General features: G+C 36.4%; 1 protein-coding gene across 2 annotated transcripts; it reads left to right on the top strand.

The window, feature by feature from the left end:
* The first annotated feature begins 1,942 nt into the window (after positions 1 to 1,942).
* Positions 1,943 to 17,469, top strand: LOC121379430 (solute carrier family 43 member 3-like). 2 transcript variants are annotated; one of them, XM_041508062.1, is made up of 10 exons: positions 1,943 to 2,338; positions 4,531 to 4,577; positions 5,485 to 5,561; positions 9,499 to 9,591; positions 10,861 to 11,113; positions 12,484 to 12,657; positions 12,768 to 12,869; positions 13,344 to 13,533; positions 13,802 to 13,916; positions 16,120 to 17,469. In XM_041508062.1, exons 1-10 carry the CDS (start codon positions 1,944 to 1,946, stop codon positions 16,237 to 16,239), a joined length of 1,566 nt encoding a protein of 521 aa, XP_041363996.1. In that variant the 5' UTR covers position 1,943; the 3' UTR covers positions 16,240 to 17,469. The 2 variants fall into 2 exon arrangements, with proteins under 2 accessions (XP_041363996.1, XP_041363997.1); XM_041508063.1 differs by lacking the exon at positions 13,802 to 13,916 and having other exon boundaries at positions 16,120 to 16,215.
* Positions 17,470 to 22,293: the final 4,824 nt, after the last annotated feature.

Genomic DNA, 22,293 nt, shown 5'->3' on the forward strand with positions numbered 1-22,293 from the left:
TCTGGTCGTACTGGGCTCAATTGCCTGCTAGGGGTTTTGCAATTTCGTATCTGCTGTTTTGCATGTGTTATGCTGTCATCTAGTTCACCATCTTCTTTTTCAATTATTACATTTTGGCTTTGTTTCAAGATATTAATGTCGCTAGGTGTGATTGTTTCCGCCTCTAAACCAGTGTCGTGTACACAATCGTTCACGGGTGAAGTAGTCACAATATCAGTATCTTCATCATTTTCTTGGCTTAGATCAACAGCCAATCCCACTGAACATGCACAATCTTGTTTATTCTGGAATTTACTGAGACATATCTCAGCAGTGGCCATCTGGGCTGTTTGCAAAGAGACAATACTGCCTTTCATTATTTCAAGTTCCTTCAAAATAATGGCCATGTCCATGTGGTTGTAAAGAATTGGCGGCAGTTTATTCAGATCTTTCGCAGTGAAGCATGGTACATCATCTGGTTCATTGTTATGCAGCAAATTCAAAATATGAATGTTATTCTTTTTCTTTTCAACACCCTTTCGTTTTATCATACATACACAACTTTCTGTATTATAGCAAAGGTCAAATAAGATTGGATTAGCATCCCCAACTTCGTGATCTGTGAAAACATCAGAACACAATTTTACAATTGTATCATGCAATAATACATCTATTTTGTTTATTACAAAACAAAGCAGCTCGCTGATAATAACATTGTTTCCTGTAGTTCAATGTTTTGGAGATGTCGGCAATCCACTCCCATGTAAATCAGAACTGACTGGCATTTTCTATGGTGTACTTCTGTAAAAACGGCTTGCCGCCATGTTGGAACCACATGTATTCCCGTCCTTAACAACAGTTCTCTTCTTTTTCACCGATATTTCACTGCAACAGTATTATCGCATTCTTTACATTTACATGTATATGAACTAATAAAGAAATTTACATATTATAACTGGTTAAAAATTAAAACAAAAGAAACAGGATAGTACTTGAAGATATTAAGATTGGCGGAACTCCGACAAACCACATCATACCGTCTCGCTGGCACGGACAGCTCATGAATATAATGCATGAGTAAGTTTGGGACCTGTTTTATGCCCTGAGCAAGGGCTAGGGTATAAAATGATTATCAGAACGAGTTTACTAAATTATATGATCATTTATTTATCGCAAACTGTCATTTAAAACACACATTATGTTTGATTATATTTGCTACACAGTCGATGTTAATTACAAAGACGCTGATAACCCATCATGCGACAGTTATAATTAATTTTCATCCCCTCCAAACCTCTCCCAAAGTTCCCTTGACATTCTGCCTCATATTATTGCAGCAGCACACTATGGGTATTAAAGGGACATTCCTGAGTTTGCCAGCAACACATCATGGACATTAACCTGACAGATAATTTTACTCAATAGAACCATTAGAAGTATAGATACATTTTACTCAATAGAACCATTAGAAATATAGATACATTTTACTCAATAGAACCATTAGAAATATAGATACATTTTACTCAATAGAACCATTAGAAATATAGATACATTTTACTCAATAGAACCATTAGAAATATAGATACATTTTACTCAATAGAACCATTAGAAATATAAATACATTTTACTCAATAGAACCATTAGAAATATAGATACATTTTACTCAATAGAACCATTAGAAATATAGATACATTTTACTCAATAGAACCATTAGAAATATAGATACATTTTACTCAATAGAACCATTAGAAATAACCATTTTACTCAATAGAACCATTAGAAATATAGATACATTTTACTCAATAGAACCATTAGAAATATATATTTATTTTTCCTGCTTGCCAGCAACACATCATGGACATTAACCTGACAGATAATTTTACTCAATAGAACTATTAGAAATTAATTTAATTTCCTTTTTTCTTTTCTTTTTTCTTTTCTTTTTCTTTTGCCAATAGCACATCATGGGCATTAACCTGACGGCGAACCCTCGCCTGCGGATGCTGTACGTGGTGTGGGGGTTTATCGAAATTCTGCTGTTCGGCGGTCTCATCTTCGGCTGGGGCTCCCTCGTCTACGTCCTCAAAGACGAGGGCATCTACGCCTACCTCTGCGACTGCACCGACAACTGCACCTACGGCAACACCAAGACCACGTCCACGACGACGACGACTCCTGTTACTGCGACGAACCTGACCCCAACGATCGGCGGTGACGTCAAAGGGAAAGGGTGTAAAGAGCAGGACTCGATGCTGTCGCTGGTGTTCACGGTGGCGTCGTTCTTCTCGTGTGTGGGAAGCGCCGTCATGGGACACATCAACTACAAGTTTGGAACGAGAGTCACTCGCATTTGTGCTTCGTAAGTTATAACTGAACATACGTTTATATATTTATTTTTTAGGCGCCCAATAGCAAAATTACGAGCCATGTTTATATACCGATAGTATATGTATGTGTGTGTGTGTGTGTGTGTGTGTGTGTGTGTGTGTGAGAGAGAGAGAGAGAGAGAGAGAGAGAGAGAGAGAGAGAGAGAGAGAGAGAGAGAGAGAGAGAGAGAGAGAGAGAGAGTCGGTTTATATATTTCGTTTCTGTCATTACTCTACTGATAATGAATTCACTTGAACCAGGCACGGCACTAGGATTTGTTTAATAGGAGTGGGACCTAGCCCTAGTACTCTGACGGTAATGAGCGTCATAACTGTCCAAATATCCGTCTATCTCTCTTACACGGCTAGGGTGGGACCATAAGGTTAATGTCACATTTTTCATTGGCTTTGATAACCAAAACACCTTACTTTATACAAAGTGAAAAGTAATTACATGCCCCCCCCCCCCCCCCCCCCCCCCCCCCCCACCAAAAACAAAAAACAAACCCAAGTGGGGAGGCGGGGCTCTTGGGTCGCCGCCTAATTCTGCGCCTGCAGATGTCACAGTAAGAGTTGAAGTATGTTTTATTACTTTTTTATACTATTGTATCAACATTAAAACGGTAATCTTTATCATCTTAAACATTGCTAATTTTCCAAATTCGCCCACCTCTTGAAAGCTCGTCCCCTTTCAGATATCCTTTCCTACAGGGCCGATGATGTCTGTTTTTTGCAAGGATTCCCAGTTTGAATATCAAAATACCAAACTTTGTAAGTTATTTTAGGAACAAAATTATTTAATCTATTGCCCTATTTTGGAACTTAAAATAAAAGTTCAAATATTCTAGAGGTGTGTGCGTGTGGTGTCGTGTGGTGTCGTGGTGGTTGTGGTGGTGTGTGTGTGTGTGTGTGTGTGTGCGTCTGCGTGTAGTGTGGTGTGTGTGTGTGTGTGTGTGTGTCTGTCTGCGTGTAGTGTGGTGTGGTGTGTGTGTGTGTGTGTACATTATTGGTTTTGGTAACTTATGTGATATCCATCAATAATGTAAAAATGTAATAACTACTTTCTAGAGCAACTAAATTGAAATTGTTATTTAATACGTTTGCATTAATACATTACAGTAATTTAATTATATATGTAGACATAGTGCAGGGCGCACATCAAGTCAATTACTTTTCTTTATTTGCAGGGAGAGTTGCTTTCGTCTATTTAGCAAATTTAAAATGGCGGGCAAATGTTTTATGTTGTCGTTGTAAGATTTATTTTGTTAATAAAGATGCAAGTACTTCAATCGGGATTTAGTGTGAGTACGGTAGGTTATACATTTTTGGTTTGTGTGTCCATTTGTTGCACTATTTCGGTTGAGAAACGCTTGAAACATGGTGCCACTAGTTTTGAATACCAGGTAAATATAGGGTATGTAACAATATTCGGACGTAGAAAGAACCACACTTTCTACGTCTCTTCGGACTTCAGACATATTAGCAGCCGATAGTGCTTAAACTAATTAATATACACATGTTTTAACTGCCCGATCAGGGCCCTCTTTTTCTGAAGCGATCTTAATGCTAAGATCACCGGCCTCGGTGGTGTCGTGGTTAAGCCATTGGGCGTAAGGTTGGTAGGTACATAGTTCGCAGCTCGGTACCGGCTCAGAGGGTAGGTGTAAGGCCACTACACCCTCTTCTTTCTCATTAACCAGTAATATAACCACTAACAACTAATCCACTGCCCTGGACAGACAGCTCAGATAGCTGAGGTGTGTACCCAGGACAGCGTGCTTAAACCTTAATTGAATATAAGCACGAAAATAAGTCGAAATGAATGCTAAGATTACCTTAAGTGCATAGCTACCTTCAGCACTTAAGGTGATCTTAGCACTAAGATCGCTTCGTTTTAACGACTTAGCAGGTGATTAGTGACCCTCTCTTTTTCATACTTTTCGACTTACACTATTTGCATGGTCTAACTAAAATCATTACGATTTAGCGTTTCTGACAATATTACATTCTATAAGCCGTTTCTACAAGTCGCACAGTAAGAACATGCCATTAACAAAAGCACATCGTGGCTGAACATTAAGCAGAATCGAGATAGGGCTGGCGAGGGGCGGGGGTGGATGGGGGCGTATTACGTGTTTTAGGTTTTCTTATTCAATGTTGATAAATTTATAACCGTCTTTAACAGGTTGGCATTTGTTGCTGGTTGCTTGATGGTAGCTTTCGTCAGTGTCGGTAAGTTAAGAGAGCATGTGTACGTCAGAATTATTTTTAGTGATATTGGGGATTCTACCAGTGCCATGGTGGCAGAAAGTTTCTCTTATAGCACTCCAAGTGTTTTCAGAGGTATAACGTGGGCGGGGCCACAAAATTTTGGACAGGTGAAAGGGACTCGGGGAGTGCTAACGGTCCATTGGTTAGGGGGCGCAATACTTGCCTTGCCCCGGGCGCTTGCAACCCACGCTATGCCACTACAGGTGTCACAAATAATATAAAAGTACTGGTATGTGTAAATAACGTGAACTTATATACAGTAATCAGTGATTGTGACAATGAAGCTTTGTGACCATTTCTTGACTTCGATAATTCCTAGTCTAACAATTATCTATGATATAATCTATGTTATCTATAATATAATGAGCAAGTCCTTTTTAACAATAAACTGACCGCTTCTTCTTTTTTTGATTTGTTCTGCCCACCGCCTTCTTTATACTTACCCAATGCCGGACTTCGCAAATATCTTTTCTTCGCCCAGGTCCAGTCGACTACCTTGCACATATTGTTCTAAATATTGGGTACAAAGATGAATTCCATAAATACAACCGTACTGGAGGTCGCCATGTATGTTGCTTAACAAAGAAGTGGCTGTATACACGATCTCGGCTAATGAGGGTTGGCTATCTACACGATGATCATATTTGTGGGGAAAGGCCAATATACCCCATTCAAACTTTCCCGTGGATACCACGGATTACATCTAGTATATTATTTATTGTAGATGTATAGAGAGTCTCAGTGGTATATAAATAGATAGCATCCTAGGTGTGGCAACCCCCCCCCCCCCCACACACACACACACAAAATAAAAAAAAAATAAAAAAAATACCCCCAACCTTGATACTTGGATTTCTCGTTATTTCAGATCTACCATGGTTAATATTCCCAGGACTTTCACTGGTTGGAGCAGCAGGTATTCCCTGGCTATTCACAAATACACAGGTATGCGAAGCAATCGTATCACCCGCCTTGTTAGACTCCCAATACTCGGCACCATTCCTCAACACAAAAATAGAAACTGTCCTGTTAACTGTGTTATTTTGCAATCTCGGGTATATATTTAATAACATGTATATATTAATTAAAACATTTAGAATAGATCCTCGCCCAGTTGAGGTTATTTTCTGTAAGCCGCCATTCTCGGATTTATTATTATTTCCAATCTAGGTCATACAGAAACGCATTGATAGATATTACGGAACTGCGAGGGAAAAGAAAGCTTAAAACTAATGATTTCCTTAAAGATACTCGGCACCAGGGGCGTCCGCGGGAGGGGGGGGGGGGGGGGGGGGGGGGGGATCTAGACTGTCGAGTCATGGTTCTAGTGGGTAAAAGTCATGCTCACCTGACCCCCCACCCCTCACCCCCCTTGCAATCACGCCAGTTGAGCACATTTTAAACTTAGATCATTTGTTGTCTAACATATGGGTATTTCTCTATTTTGTTAAGAGAGGAAACCCGTTGCCGCCATACATAGTAAGCACCCCTGTTGGCATATCTAGGGGCTTTTTTTATTGTGGGGTGGGATAGGGTGTGGTCACGGACATTGGTGTTGGGGGGGGGGCAATCACACTGTCTTTGATTCGTGTTATGGGACGACTGGAAAATAGAAAAGGTGGTGATTAGGGGTGGGGGGTGGGGTGGGGCATGGCCATTGAACTAGTGCTCCTAGCAACAAATAAACGAGGGATTTTTCATCCTTGGCAATATATATATATATATATATCACGACTGTTGATGTAGCCTACTAGTCGTGGTTCAGTGGTTGGGACGGGGAGTTTGTCTTACCCTAAATATTATGTATGTATCTGTTCAAAAAAGACTAGGCAACGGGACAACAAAAAATACGTGTTTTGTAGGTCTAGGTCAAAATCATCATAATAACTTGCTTTTAACATGAGCAGGTTATTATGCAAAGAGCTGATTCAATTCATCCCAGCATAATATTTACAACAGCAACAAAACAAAAACAAAACTCTGTTCATGGGTGTCCCTATTATGCAGCCCTGGATCTATGATTTGTTTTTAAATAGGGGGTTTGTATCATAAACGTAATCTATGAGTTTTTAAATTGGGGGTTTGTAACATAAACGTAATCTACGAGTTTTTATATGGCGGAGTTATAACATAAACGTGATATATAGTTCGGTCACATTAATAAACAATACTCCTCATTCTATACAAAGGTAAACATTATCACATTGGCAAAAAACGGAGGTTGGCTGTGGAGGGCTAAATCCTCACCCGCAGTGTATCAGTTGATACTGAAAACACACGCTGCTAAAACTACTGGCATTTGTTTTCCATCAATAAACATTTTGACAATGTTACGGAATTGGGCTGCATATATCACTTGCGACATGATGTAAGGTAAGGTCAGGTCATAAGGCTTAACATGCACAATTAGAGCAAGCTGTTTTAGCGCACGCCTGTCATGGGCACAGGTGCCGGTCTCGACCGGCTCCCCCGTCCTATGATATTAACCTGACATAGTCGTATTATTAGTCCGTTAATTTCAACCCTGCAATTGATGACGGCAATCGTCAAGGCCGTAGAGATTGCCGTAGAGTTTGCATTGGATATTGTAATTCTCCACCGCACGTTTTTTCCATGTACGATATTCGATTTGGGTGTGGGGTTTTTCTGTAAACATTTTTTTAATTGCAGGGCTTGCATACAGTATATGAAAATAAAGTTACAACTAAAGAAGCCTATGATCTTACTTATTCAATATGATCATAGAACACTTGCGTATCATAAGTTATGAATATGTACTCCTTGAGCTATTTTTGTTGGATATAAATAGATATGATATGCCAATCACATTGGAAAGGAAATGTTTTATTTAACGACGCACTCATCACATTTTATTTACGGTTATATGGCGTCAGTCTTATGGTTAAGGACGACACAGATATTGAGAGAGGAAATCCGCTGTTGCCACTTCACGAGCTACTGTTTTCGATTAGCAGCAAGGGATCTTTTATATGCACCATCCCACAGACAGGGTAGTACATACCACGGCCTTTGTTACACCAGTTGTGGAGCACACATTGAGTCATCGGCTTTATCGTGTTAACAACGAATATGGAATCAAACCCAGCAAATATCACGGAGTTCTCAGTTGTGGTGTTCACAGAAAAAAACCCTACTCTAAATCATCAACTTGTTATTATCTTTTCCTGCGTATAAATACATAGCTGTAGCATGTTGCCAAAGACCCTCTACTTTATTTATATAATGTAATGTGCTGTGTCAGAGTTTGTAACATGTATTCAGGTAACTGTGTCCTTCATAAATGTACCGCTATATTTCTGTTTGGCTAAATGGAACTTGAATTGGGCTAAAACATTTCTTATTAAATTCTCCAGAACCCCATAAAACACAAAAACAAACAAAAACAAACAAAAACAAACAAACAAACCTGATTACTACACCTTGTCCCTTACTTCAGTGTTCTAGCTATCATCGTCAAATAAAAATACAAAATCTTGCTTTCCTCTCAAAGCGTGTACAGTGTTGTTACGAGTCTGAATTTCTAACTAAAAAACGTTTGACAATACATTGTTAGGCCACAGTTGTGAAAGCCGATAGCAGTAACGTGGTATGTTTTTTCTTTTCTATTGTTAGTCGATATGACTGCAGACGAGCGGACAGGCAGTCTTACAAAGCTTGAATGCGAAGTAATCCTCGCGCCGTCACGCACATAACCACACACAACCTAGCAAACACCTAGTTTAAAGTAGACCACCATGATAACTTCGACAGAACGTAAATGTTTTAAAGTAATTTTTGCCTTTGCAAATACCCAGACCAAGATACATATAGTTTTAACGGATGTCAGTAGTCCTTATCAATGACACATTGATTGCATCTTTATAATATGGCACAGAGTAAACTAGCAACACTGGTTATTTGGTCTATGTAGGCATAACTGTGTTTTGTTAAAAGCATGTCTGCAAAAGCTACTTAATGAAATCTATCTAGACCTTGACATGTAATAACAGCCATTTTTAAATGCAGTGAGCAACTTGTTACAAATATATCCTTTTTTTATTCTTTTTTTTTTATTCTTTTTTTTTTTTCTTTCTAATCATTCTCTTTTTTTCATTTGTTGATTTCTTTTAATTATTTAATTTATTTATTTTAAATTACATTTGGGCATTATATTAAATGGTATAAATACTATATATAATAGAAAAAAGAATAGGATTTTTTAGTTGATCCAACCTTTTGTAAAACATTTTAATAGTTAAAGTTTTATTTTATTTAACGACACCACTAGAGCATATTGATTTATTAATAATCGGCTATTGGATGCGAAAGATTTTGTAATTTTGAAATTTAGTCTTAGAGAAAAACCTGCTACTTTTTCCTTTAGTAGCAAAGAATCGTTTATATACACCATCCCACAGACAGGATAGCACATACCACGGCACATACTAGTCGTGTTGCACTGCCTGGAACGAGATTTTTTTTAATAGTGTTTGTATTTAGTACATAAGTACAATAATACTGCATACGGCGATGAATGTACTGTTTTATCAAGCATTCACAATAATATATTTGGGTTTAGAAATTGATTGCCACCCTCCCTCCAAAAACGTTTTGTAAATTAAAACCAGCATATATATTTCTACATATATGATATTTATGAATGTAAAAACATTCGATTATATCCAGTACTTGTCTCAAAAATAAGATTTTCGTGTAAAAAAATTCCCTACAATTAAATTAGCGCCCTGCCCCATCAAAATCCTAACTAGAACACTGCTTACTCCTTACCAACGCTAAATAATTTAATCTAAGTCTATGCATAAGAAAACAGTCCATCTTGTATATAATATATGTACGTATTTCGTATTTGTTTTTCGTTCAGATTTCCATCCTGTTCACGACTGGTAGTTCTACGGTGGTAGGATTGTTATGTGGCGCCTTCGACTGTTCAGCGGCCGTTCAACTTATCGTCAAGGTTATTTCATTCATTTCAACTTATTTTCGTGCTTATATCCAATTATGGTTCAAGCACGGTGTCCTGGGCACACACACCGTAGCTATCTGGGCTGTCTGTCCCTCACAGTGAGTTATATTAGTTGTTAGTGGTTTAGTGATAGAGAAGAGGGTGTACGTGTCTTATGCCTACCTACCGAGTCGTTAAAACTCGCTCTGGGTGGGAGGCAGTACCGGGCTTAACCATGACACCACCGATCGAGGCCAGTGTCAAGGTTGTTGACAACGTTGTCTTCAGTGGGGTTACTCTACATCTCATGACATCATCTTGAGGCTGAGTAACATCCAAAACTGGTTATGTTCAAAGTCTTGGTTTTCAGAGTAACAAAAAATTAAGCTTTTTGTGTGTGTAGTTTTTTGTGTGTTTTTGTTTTGTGTTGTTGTTGTTTTTCTTAAAAAACCTGTACAAATTTGATAAGAAAGTAGTGTTATTTATTTATTCAAATTATATAGCTTTCATTATCCCTGTATGTGCCTCAGAATGAACTACACACACACACACACACACACACACACACACACACACACACACACACACACATATATATATATATATGTGTGTGTGTGTGTATGTATATATATTTCTACATGTATATGCACATGTATATATATATATATATATATATATATATATATATATATATATATATATATATATATATATACATATATACATGGCTATATGAATGAATGAATGAATGAATGAATGAATGAATGAATGTTTAACGATACCCCAGCACGAAAAATACATCGGCTATTGGGTGTCAAACTATGGTAAAAGCAAAACAAATTTGACATGGCTATATATACATGTATATATATATATATATATATATATATATATATATATATATATATATATAAAGCAGCAAAATAGTGGACTAGAACCAGAACTGGTTATTAATTGTTCAGTCTTTTAAAAAAAGGTTCTAGTCCACTATTTTGCTGCTTTATATATATATAAAGCAGCAAAATAGTGGACTAGAACCTTTGAACAATTAAAAACCAGTTCTGGTTTTCAGCTGTCGATTCGTACATTCAAGTTTTATTAGTAGTTGAATTTGTAGCAATACCTCACCACTGATTTAACAGTAGATTGTAATTTGAAAACATAAACCGTACGATTTGAACATTGTAGGATTCTGTGTATGGGATTTTATTTGGTATAGTCCATTAATTAATTATTCATACTGATGCTAATTCTGGATTTTTAACGGTTTATCTGTTTAAGCTTGCCTATGAAAATGGTTTCTCTAGACGGAACTCCTACTTGGTGCTGGTTGGTCTGCACAGTATGGTTCTAGTGAACACTTTCCTCTTCCTGCCAAAGGATTTCATCTTGAAGTTGGACGCAGAGGTCGAGCACAATGTTAACCAAGACGGCCAGAACGGGACAGTGGAAGTGTTCGAAATGGAGAAGAAGAGCAAAACAGATCCTGAAGTAGGAGAGGAAAAAGAAGAAAATGCCATTAATAAAGAAGCAGGTAACGTATAGCCACGGTGGGGTAGTGGTTAAGCCACTGGACTTAAAGCTGGTAGGTACTGGATTCGCATCCTACTTCAGGCTTCCACACAGAGCTAGTTTTAACGGAACAATGGAGAACGGGGTAAGGCCACTACATTTGCCCCGCAAACCACCAACAAACATCCATGAACCCATTATTCTTAACAAACAGCCCAGATAGCTAACGAGCGTGCTCGAACTTTAAAATGAATGTTAAAATAATATGGATTTTTTTTGGTCACCAACAGCCAATATTAAGGTACATTGACTTCTCTCTCGCAAACCACCAACAAAGAACTATGAACTCATTATCCTTCACAAACAGCCCAAATAGCCGAGGTGCGTTCTTGAACCTTAAAATGAATGTTAAAATGATACGGGGTTTTTGTGCCAATATTAAGCTAGTGGTGTATGGTGTGCTTATAACATTTTCTGAATTTTGTTAACGAGATGTTTACATTTTTATAACTATGGATCTTATAAACTAAAACATTACTTCAATTACTTTTTTCAATCATCATAACTTTATAAAGTATAATTTAAATTTTGATATTTTTTTACCACTTCATATTAGAAGATAATGTTTTCTGTACAACTGATATGAGGATATTGTTTAAATCACACATTACATTTTACGATTAAGATCTCCATAAACAACCCCATGAAAACTGGTACCTCATTATAATTAATAACATTCCAGGTACATTATAATATTATGATGGATATTAAAATTCTCATAGAATGGGACTTTAACGTAAGGTAACACAATGCACGTGAAGTCATTGAAGATCTGTGTCTAAGACTGTCGAGTTTCATAAGCACAGGCCCAGAACACATCTGATGCAGGATCAAACCCTTTCCCAGATGTCAGCATTGGTTGTGTCACACACAACTCTTATAATGACACATTTAAGCTATACGTCCAACGAATTGCATATACTTACGGTTTTCTGGGAATTCTTTATTAGGATATTAAAAAAATTAATCAAAGCTAATGTTGCCACATGTCCAGCTTACCCTTTCATTCAACAAATCTAAACGATGGTGACTGACGTTATAGTGGTTTAACAAGTTGTAATACAATTTTGGCATGACTGTTCATAACAAAAAGGCACCTAAACACAAAATCATGTTGGCCCGTGTCAAATCTATTAATGATGATCTTCAGCCTGGAGTGGGAATATGATCTGATTTCATTCATATGTCAAGGATCACTTGTGTTCAAATTTACATTCATTTCTAGACATGTCAGAAGTCACGTTTTACAATGTACTTTCATTTCATTTGTTTATTATTATTATTATTATTATTATTATTATTATTATTATTATATTTTTTGGTTTAATTTAGAGAATACAAGCAATGAGAAAGATATTGGCAAACGTACACTAAAGAGTTGTATGTTGTCCCGTGCTTATCTGCTACACGTCTTCTGGCTGTGCATTCTACAGCTGCGCTTCGACTACTACTTCAGCTCTCTCAATCCGTGGATTAACAACATCCTCGATGGAGACAAGAACCAAGGTATTAAACTTTGTAGCAACCTCTCTTGTCATCGCAAAGCTTTAATAATGTTGTCACAGGCGATATGAGAGAGACCTTTAGATAAAAAAATATCTTTTTCATTATTTCAGTGAGTTTCTACACCAACATCTCACTTTACTTGATGCTGGGCAGTATCATAACATCACCACTTGTTGGTATTTTGTATGACTGGCAGAAACGAATATTCAAAAGTAAGTTTAAAAAATCATAGTAGCCTACAACTAAGTGTTAGCGGTATATTGCAGCTTGAACGACTGTACACAGAAGCAGCTTGTTGGAGTCATTACAGCCAATTGGCATCGATGGCGCAGTGGTCAAAGCTGGCAGGTGCTGGATTCGTATGTCAGTATCAGCTCCAAGCTAATATGAGTCACTAACCGTGTATTCGAAACTGCATTCATAAATTGCATTTGTGAACTGCTGAGAACCCGAAAAATATAAAATTACATTCCAAAATTTCATCGCAGGACCAGTATAATAGCAGTCAGCCTTATTAGATTTGATTATAAAATAAATTTATAAATAGTAGTAAATGAAATTATTTGGATATATTTTTTGGTGTGAACATGTAATTCAAGTTATAAAATTTACATTGCACAAGGAAAATAAAAAAGTAATTTTGGGTCATTATGTAACTGAGATTTCCCCTTTAACTATTATTTCAGACAAACGATCCGAGAAATGTCGGCAGCTGATGCCTTCTGTCTTGCCTCTGACGTTAGCAGTTGTTCTAGCCAGTGTTCTCTCTGTCCTCGCCCTCATCCCGGTGGAGGAAATCCTTTATTTGACCTTCATCGCACTGACGATATTCCGATCATTCCTCTATGCAATGGCGGCTGCCTTTATCAGCGAAATGTGAGTCATTCGGATTGTGTTTCTATTTCTGAATTTAAACATTAAAAACATGTCTTCATTATATAAATTTATGTGGACATATTGTAGCTTATTTGAAGGATCAGTCGACTTCAGTAAACAGATTGTGGTTTTTTCCCTCTGTTCCAACCACATTACGGGGAATACTACACGAGCGACCGTTAGATACTATTTACCTTACACCATGTTGTTTCAGAATTTTATTACTTTGGATAAATCTTTGCACATTAATATTCTCTTCATTCTACAGATTCCCTAACGAATATTTCGGCTTGATGTATGGAGTCCTAATGGTTGCTGGCGGTATCTTTGGTTTCTTCCAGTTTGCCCTCTTTCAGTGGGCAAAGGCAACAGACTTTGATCAGGCAGGTTCAGCATAATAAGTACTAATTATGCGTGGCTTGATACAAGCATATACTATTATTGCTTTCTGCCCCCAATAGCCGATGTATTTTTTGTGCTGGGGTGTCGTTAAACATTCATTCATACCAAGCTTACTGACTGCTTTCTGATGCATATTTACAGGTGGATGGGGTTTTTTGTGGGGTTTTTGTTTGTTTGTTTCTTTGTGGGCTTTTAAAAATATGTATTGTCCCAGATCATATAGCAGTGTCAGGGTTGGGAGCCTCGAATCACGGCTGTACATAATATATATTAAAGTTCTAAACAACAACAAAATATGTTTAAAATAACAAAATTGACTGAAACTGATTCAGACTAAAGTTCAACACATGCATACAGTTGGACACGGACAGTGATCTATGATATAACTGTATATTTTTATGATCTGGATGAATTTGTTACCCACACATCAATCGTAACTTATAATAAATCTTTTATGAATGTGTAAGCATACTACGTGAGTGAAATGTCTTGTTGGCAAGAGCACTTTCACCATTGCAATTTTAGAACATTTCAATATTTAATTCTAATGATCTCTGTCCCGTGCTAGTTTTGATTTAGTAAACTAGTATGGGTGTGGCAGTCCTCTTTGTAGCGGTACAAGAGGGATAAGATATCCAGTAAAGGATCTCCTCGGGAGGGCTGTCCTCCTATAGACGAGGCACTAATAGAGGTTCATGAAATCAACCACTATTTTACCAAATGCCTATTCGACTCTGCATTGTGCAGATACTAGTATTCGGCCCTGATCATATATTACGGTTTTGTCGTTCAGAATTAATGGGGGGGGGGGGGGGGGGGGGGGGGGGGGTTAGCTCAGTCGGTTGAGCGCTCGCTGGGGGTGCTTGCGCTGCAGTATCGAACCACCTCAGTGATCCGTTCTCAGTGCACCACAACTGGTCAAATGGCCGTGGTATGTGCTTTCCTGTCTGTGGGAAAGTGCATATAAAAGATCCCTTGTTGCATTAAGAAAATGCAAAAGGTTTCCATTATTGCCTACGAGTCAGAATTACCAAATGTTTGACATCCAATAGCCGATGATTAATATATCAATGTCCTCTAGTGGTGTCGTTAAATATTTAGAGAGTAGAGAAAGTGTCAGATCCTGGGGATGACTAGCCCCATATCCCTAAAGTGAAATAACACAAAGTTTACTTGGTGAAAAGAGCCCAGCAATTCATGTTTAATGTGTTAACGTTTAAAGTTGCAACGAACAGACACATTGAAGGGACAGTCCTGAGTTTCCAGCCATTGTAAGATGTTTGCGATAACAGACCCTTGTTGGCGACTACTGTTTTATACTAAATACATTTTCTTGTTTAGAATATCAGTGTCTGTATAATGAATGCGTTTGCGGTCGTATACTAATGTTTGTAGCACTCAGGTTTTACTTTAATTCGTGATATATATTTTTTCATACGTACAAGATTACTAGGAGGTAAAATTCCAGTCTGGGCTACTACAAGCATTAGGACAACAACAAACACTTTGTAAATACAGACACTGATAATTTAAATACGAATATGTATTTAATTTGTATGTTACGTCATCGAAAAGCCTCTATTGGTCGGAAACATTTTACAATGGTTGTAAACTCAGGACTGTCCCTTTAATAGTTATACAGTGCTGTCAGTAAGATCACTTTATATACCAACACTACTAGATAGTCCACCCTCAAGTGACGCCCCCCCAGACCCTTCGTCGGCTCTAAATGTAACAGAAAAACTAAACCTCACACTGAGGGTGTCTGTTTAAAATCTCATGAATGGCTGTTGATTTTTATGTAACATCTAGGATTCATGTTCCTATATCGACTCTAAATGTAACAGAACAATTAACCTTCTCTAAGGGGATTCGAACCACGGACTCTCTGTACGTGAATCCAGCGCTTTACCAACTGAGCTAATACGGAAGTTCTCGCTATACTAGCTACTGCTAGTAGGAGCACTTTATACCAACACTACTACACAAATATGCAGTTATGTCTATACATCTGCAGATTCAGTATTAATATCATGTTACATTTCTATCGTGATTTACAGTAATGAACAGTACCTAAACTGTTGTTTGGTATAAACAAAGTTGCGTATAAGTAAAGGCATATACATATTACGTAATCACCACGGATATTGACAAGATGTTTTGGTTTCCTTTTTTCTTTCTCAGGTGATCATATTTCTTCTTGTGTTGACATGCACGTCGTTTGTGCACCCAGCTTACCAGTGGTACACCAGCCGTCGAATGGAGAGGCTGGCTAATTGGTATTATATTTGTTCTAAAATGTAGTCTGAATTTTGTTTTCAAACAAGCTGTTTCCATGTCTAGATTGTCTTTAAGTCTCAATAAAATAGTGTTTGCCACGTTGCCCATTCATTATTAAATACATCGTATTTACAAGTGTTTAAAAGAATATACCTTTCAATTTCAAATTTATGTTGCATTATGCCATGCACAGCGTTAATACTTAAACATTTCCTTTGTATTTTTATACTGTATATATAATATTTTATATTAATTATTAACCAGTTTATAAAATCGTTTTTATTATTATTTATCAAACCAAACATTATAATAGTTTTATTAAAATGAATTATAGTTCCTGTTCGAGTAAATATCCAATCTGTTACTGCTTCCCATAAAGTGTGTACCTTATCGGAATCGAAAAATCTTGTTAATCTTGTATATAAAAGTATTAGTAGCTAATATGTTTTGCAGTAATCTATACTGAAACCATCGAAGGCTAGAATCTTTCACACATCGAAATAGTAAAGCATAATATTTTTTCCAGTCAGTTTGTTCAAAGAAAAAGCCTTCATTACTATATTTTATCTATCCTTTTGGCTTTACATACTGAAAGTTTAAAATGTCATACATATCTCTGCACCCTTTTTTACTTTTTAATAATAGTTGCAGTTTTAATGGGTATATAGGATTTTTCACTGTGTTAAAATGATCGTCTTTTAACTGATATAATTTATATATAAATGATTTGACAGCATTTATTAATGATGCATAGTTGATAAAATATGTAGTTATATGGTATTTTTCAACAAACTGGTCATATTTAAAAAGAATTCCATTTTCGGCTAATAAATCGTTTATAATGCTTTTACCAATATAGGTTTTATACAAAAATGGTTTATGATCTATTAATATTTTACTGTTAAGCCATGTATTTGTTCCAAGTATGTCCTCTACATTATTCGGATTTTGTTTTTGTTGTATTTCTGCCCAACTTTCCAGAGTATCTTTCAAAAACATATTTTTCATGTGCAATGTTTTACGAACAATAAAATTATCCCCATATAAGATTAGATCCTTTGTGGATATACCTGTAACTGATTTAAATAGGGTTATCCATTTTGAGTTTTCTTGAAACAATCTTCGAACCCATACACATTTTAAAGCTATAAGAAAGTTATCTATGTTTATCATTTTTATACCACCATTTTTGTAATCTTATGTTATTAATGTTCGTTTCACCTTTTCTGGTTTATTCTCCCAAATAAATTTTAAAAATAATGTATTAGTTGTTTTATTACTTTTTCGTTTGGGTTTGGTAATACCATTAAAAGGTTTATCATAGTATTTCACTATTTTGTCAGCATGCAGTTTGTATGAACAACTTTAACTAGGTCATGTGTAATACCCAAACATGAATCTACATATTTACTGTTGACAATGTACATGACTGCTTCATGGTAGCAGTACGATCATAGCCAATGTCCTTTTGACTACTTTAAATTAAATTTTTCTTATGGTAACAGTTTTGTTTTTCAGATTATAGTACATATCTATATATTAAAGGATCATCAGGAGGTAGAGATATGGCCTAGCCGCAACAAACAATTGCTGTGTCTGTGCCAGCATGAATGGTGTAATGCAAAAAACTCAAAAAAGGTTTATGACATAACTGATATAATACAAGCTCGACAAAAGACAAAATAAGAAAGACAAATTTCCAAGGCAGCAAAGAAACCACCGGATTTGTCAAATATGTTCTATACCTTGGTATATACATAGACATTCAAACCGACGTAAGTTATAAGACAAAATGGATGTCTTCAGCTTTCCAGAAGCAATATGTCTTTTGTTTCACCTTTTGGAATTTACATATCACATTTTGTGAGGTATCTTGGGACAAGCTCAGCGTATCTCAGTTGCAGTATGTCATATTATTCTTGTACAGAAGTTGTTTCATCAGAGTTATAATAGTCAAGAACTCCTGAAAGATTTCAAAACAGTTCATGGTTGACATGTAGAGGATATATCAGATCACAATTATTTACGCTATAGGCTATGTTTCTATATAGCATTAACGGATATAGCACTTTTATTAGTCAGACCTCGTTACAACGACCGTCGTTACTACGACATATACACTATTCGACCACACATTGTCGAGAACAAACTTACATCAATGTTATTCTGTTCATTACAACGGAATTAACACCTTCCGACACCGACAGATCAAATTAGGAACAATCGTGCATCCGACATCTAAACACACATCTTTACAAGGACATTACATAATCACATATGCCGTAGCACGTTGGCAGTACACACAGTCGTTTGGCATCATTGATCTCGTCTGGCCGACAGTGTCACATGATGTCCGAGTTACCGATGTCGGCTAAATCTGTAGACGTGTATTGCTTTTGAAAATAAGCCTTTTGTCATCCAATTACAGGATTGACTTCTAACAATAAAGTCTACTATTTTATCATATTATGTAAACGAAGTAGGTACCAATCGTAGATGTCTTTAACCAAGAAATGATTAGAATAACAGTGAATGCGTCTTATTAATAATAATATATTTAATAATGGTCTGTGACCGATCCCTGTCAGAAGGGCTCACTGACGGGGATTGGTCACAGACCATTATGGACCATTTTCTATTTCTCATTCCGGCAAGTGCACCACGACTAGTATATCAAATGCCGTGGTATATGTTATCCTGTCTGTGGGATGGTGAAAATAAAAGTTAACTTGTTACTGATGCAAAATGTAGCGGGTTTTCTTTCTATGACTTTATGTTAAAATTACAAAATGTTTGACACCCAATAGCCGATGTTTAGTAAATCAATGTGCTCTAGTGATGTCGTTAAACAAAGTGACTCAGGGACGAACGTTGTAACGAGATTTGACTGTATTATCAGTAGATGCCTGCATGGAGGCAACATATTCTGAAAAGGACAGCTCTTCCAAAATCCCAGGATATTGGTTTAAACAAACACACCCATTAAACCTGGCCGGCGTACACCCATTTTACAGTAAAAGTATTACATTTGCATTGATTGGAATCACCACAAAAAATGTCGTCAATGTCAGCAAGTTACACATGTTTGCAAACTATATCCATTCCCATGTTAACTTCAGTCTAATACTTGGCACTACAAAACTGTCTGCCATGAAATAGTCAAACACCAGACTACTTGTGCAGATACATTTCTGGATTTTCGTCAACTAAATGGGAAAATAACTGTGATCTGTGGCCAGTAAGCTGATGTGTCTGCATATCCCATTCTGACTGTACATACCTCTTCATGTTTTTTAAACATCTTGCACAGAATGTTCATTGTTTAAATAAATATAACTGACTATTGGCTCTGCTCATATTCGGTGCCACTTGTGTCGAAAAGTATGCTCACTTTTTGTAAACACCTGATATCACCGTTTTTACAGTAATTCATGACAGCATGCCATCACAACTGTCTAAGTATATATTATTCAGTAGTCTGCAGTATTGTCCTGGGAAGTGGCAATCATAGGAACTGTCATAAACATCATCTGAACTAATGCCGTGTGCAATATTATTTTGAAACTCTTATTGTCATTCAGATTTGGTTGGTTGGACAAGAGTGTGAATGGCAGTACCCCCAGGAATGTAAAATGTGCAATGTTACACATAAACAGAACTTGATGCATGTGTATCAGGTCCATCTATAAATGACACTTCCCATATTTGTCAAGCAGGTGGTACTGAGTCTACTTTACTAGGGAACATAATTTGTTTTTAAAAATTGATTTTCGAGGAAGCAAGTTCTTCTCGTCTGTTGAATTCTTCGAGTCTGCTTCAGGTGGATTAATTGCCTTTTACTATATACGTGTATGCATGACAGTTTAGGTGTGACACGAGGAAGATCTACGTCACTGTTTGTTCAAATGTAAACATTCTTTGCAAGAAGCCATTTTTAATTCAAAGCGCAGGCTCGTTTCGAATGGGAGCGAAGAATGGAGAATTAAGAAACAATTTTGATGTTACTGGAAGTGTAAATGTTATATTTATTTGTAAATGCAATTCATTTATTACTGTTGTAACTGGATGTTTGAAAAATTAGCAAAGAACCTCCCTAAAAATTGAGCAGAATTCATTTTCTACTTAACTGCTAACTAATTAATTTCTTTGTGACATGATATCACATCATGCTATGTGGGTTGTAGGAGGTTATTATGCTAGTAAAGGAGGTGTTAGCAGGCAGAGATTCGATCTTATTTATAGGTGTACGGGCTCCCATTTTTATCATATGCACTTTCTCATAGACATGACTTTGATGTACTAATCATGGGTCACTGGTTGCCCATAAATTATGCTCCATATTTGATGTGGGACCACGTGGGCTATTATAAAAATCAGGGTGAACATTCTGATACCTGGCAACAAGTGAGAAAATTTACCGTATGTACAAAATCAACAATTTTGGTTTCTTTTTCACCATGTTGATAAGCATTGATAAGCTTCACCACCGCCGTTGAGAGATGGCGTTATAAAAATACTGTAATACCAATACATCATCTGTTTCTACTTTGTTTTGCAACATAACCTCAATTGGCTAAATGGTGTCAACTGTATGAGCCTCATGAGTGGTATGTAATGTCCTGTCCTGCCTAGGAAAATGCACATATTAAGTAGCAGCAGTATATTTGGCAGCAGCGGTGCTTCCCTCCCTCACTGATTACACCAACTGTGGAAATATATATATATATATATATATATATATATATATATATGGATGGATGGATGGATACACAGACAGATAGATATACACATACACATACACATACACATACACATACACATACACATACACATGTACATATATAATACACAAAATCTGTGTATACTTATGAACATCAAAGGACATATTCTACATTCCACAATTCTGTTTGCGAGGAACTACTTACAACCTAATTCTCGTGTGTTATTACCTGTTGAATCATGGATAACATTTGAAATTTAGCCAACCATTCACATCTACATGTATATGATGTGTTGTATAACATCGTAGTTTCATGTAGGGTGTGATCGGAGGTCCTATTTACCGAGCTCAGCCAAGCTAAACCGAGGGCTACAGAGAGCACATTGTGCTTTATTAAAGCTATAATATGCGGAATATCACCCATCCTAACATTGCAACATTGTTTATAATTTCCTGTTCTGAATGCTTAAATATTAAAACATATTCAGTCTATTATAGCTTTATTTATAAGTTTTATACTATATTATACTTAGTGGCATATTCAGAATTATATACATATATATATATATATATATATATATATATATATATATATATATATATATATATATATATATATATATCTTACTTAATGGCCATTTTATGTTTTATATTAATTTATATATCACTGTGTCCTTTGATAAACAAATTAAACACATTTTGATTGTAACTTGTGTGTATTTGTCCTTATTGATTAGTTCATCAAAATTAACCTCGAATGCAAGTGCAAGGTGCTTGCACTAGCATTCGAGGTTCATCTTGATGAACTACTTACTGATTAGCTTGGTCGCTCTATACATGCGCTCGGTAGTTGGTTGAGCTCCATAAATAGTATGACCCGAAAGAAATTCCAACTGAGGTCATCTTTTAAACATATCATTGTAGCTGTTGTTTTGTTTCCTTTTTAATCCTTTCGTAGAGGTAAGTTTGTTTTGCTTTTCAAATTAACAACTTGTCTGTATAATATTATAATAATAATAATAGATTTTTATTTCAGATCAATGATCCATAGAACATATTTAAACATCAGTTACAAAACTGATTACATTATATACAGTAGCTTGTGTCAGCGATTTACACATACAGAGTTGACATACACATCGTTTGAAGTTGTTTCGATTCTGCTCTTCAGCGAATATGCTGTTGAGCGAAGTAAAACACCAAAGCTTTTGACTCGAAGACTGAAAAACATCTTGCTGGCACTGTATGGTCATCGTTGTCCGATCATCCATCGGTATGCATTATTATAACATATGTTAAGATCCTTCATGGTAAATTTCACCCATAATGCACCCGCGTTCAAATTACTACAATAACTC

Source organism: Gigantopelta aegis, chromosome 8 (assembly GCF_016097555.1).
Source record: "Gigantopelta aegis isolate Gae_Host chromosome 8, Gae_host_genome, whole genome shotgun sequence".
Lineage (NCBI taxonomy): Eukaryota > Metazoa > Mollusca > Gastropoda > Neomphalida > Peltospiridae > Gigantopelta > Gigantopelta aegis.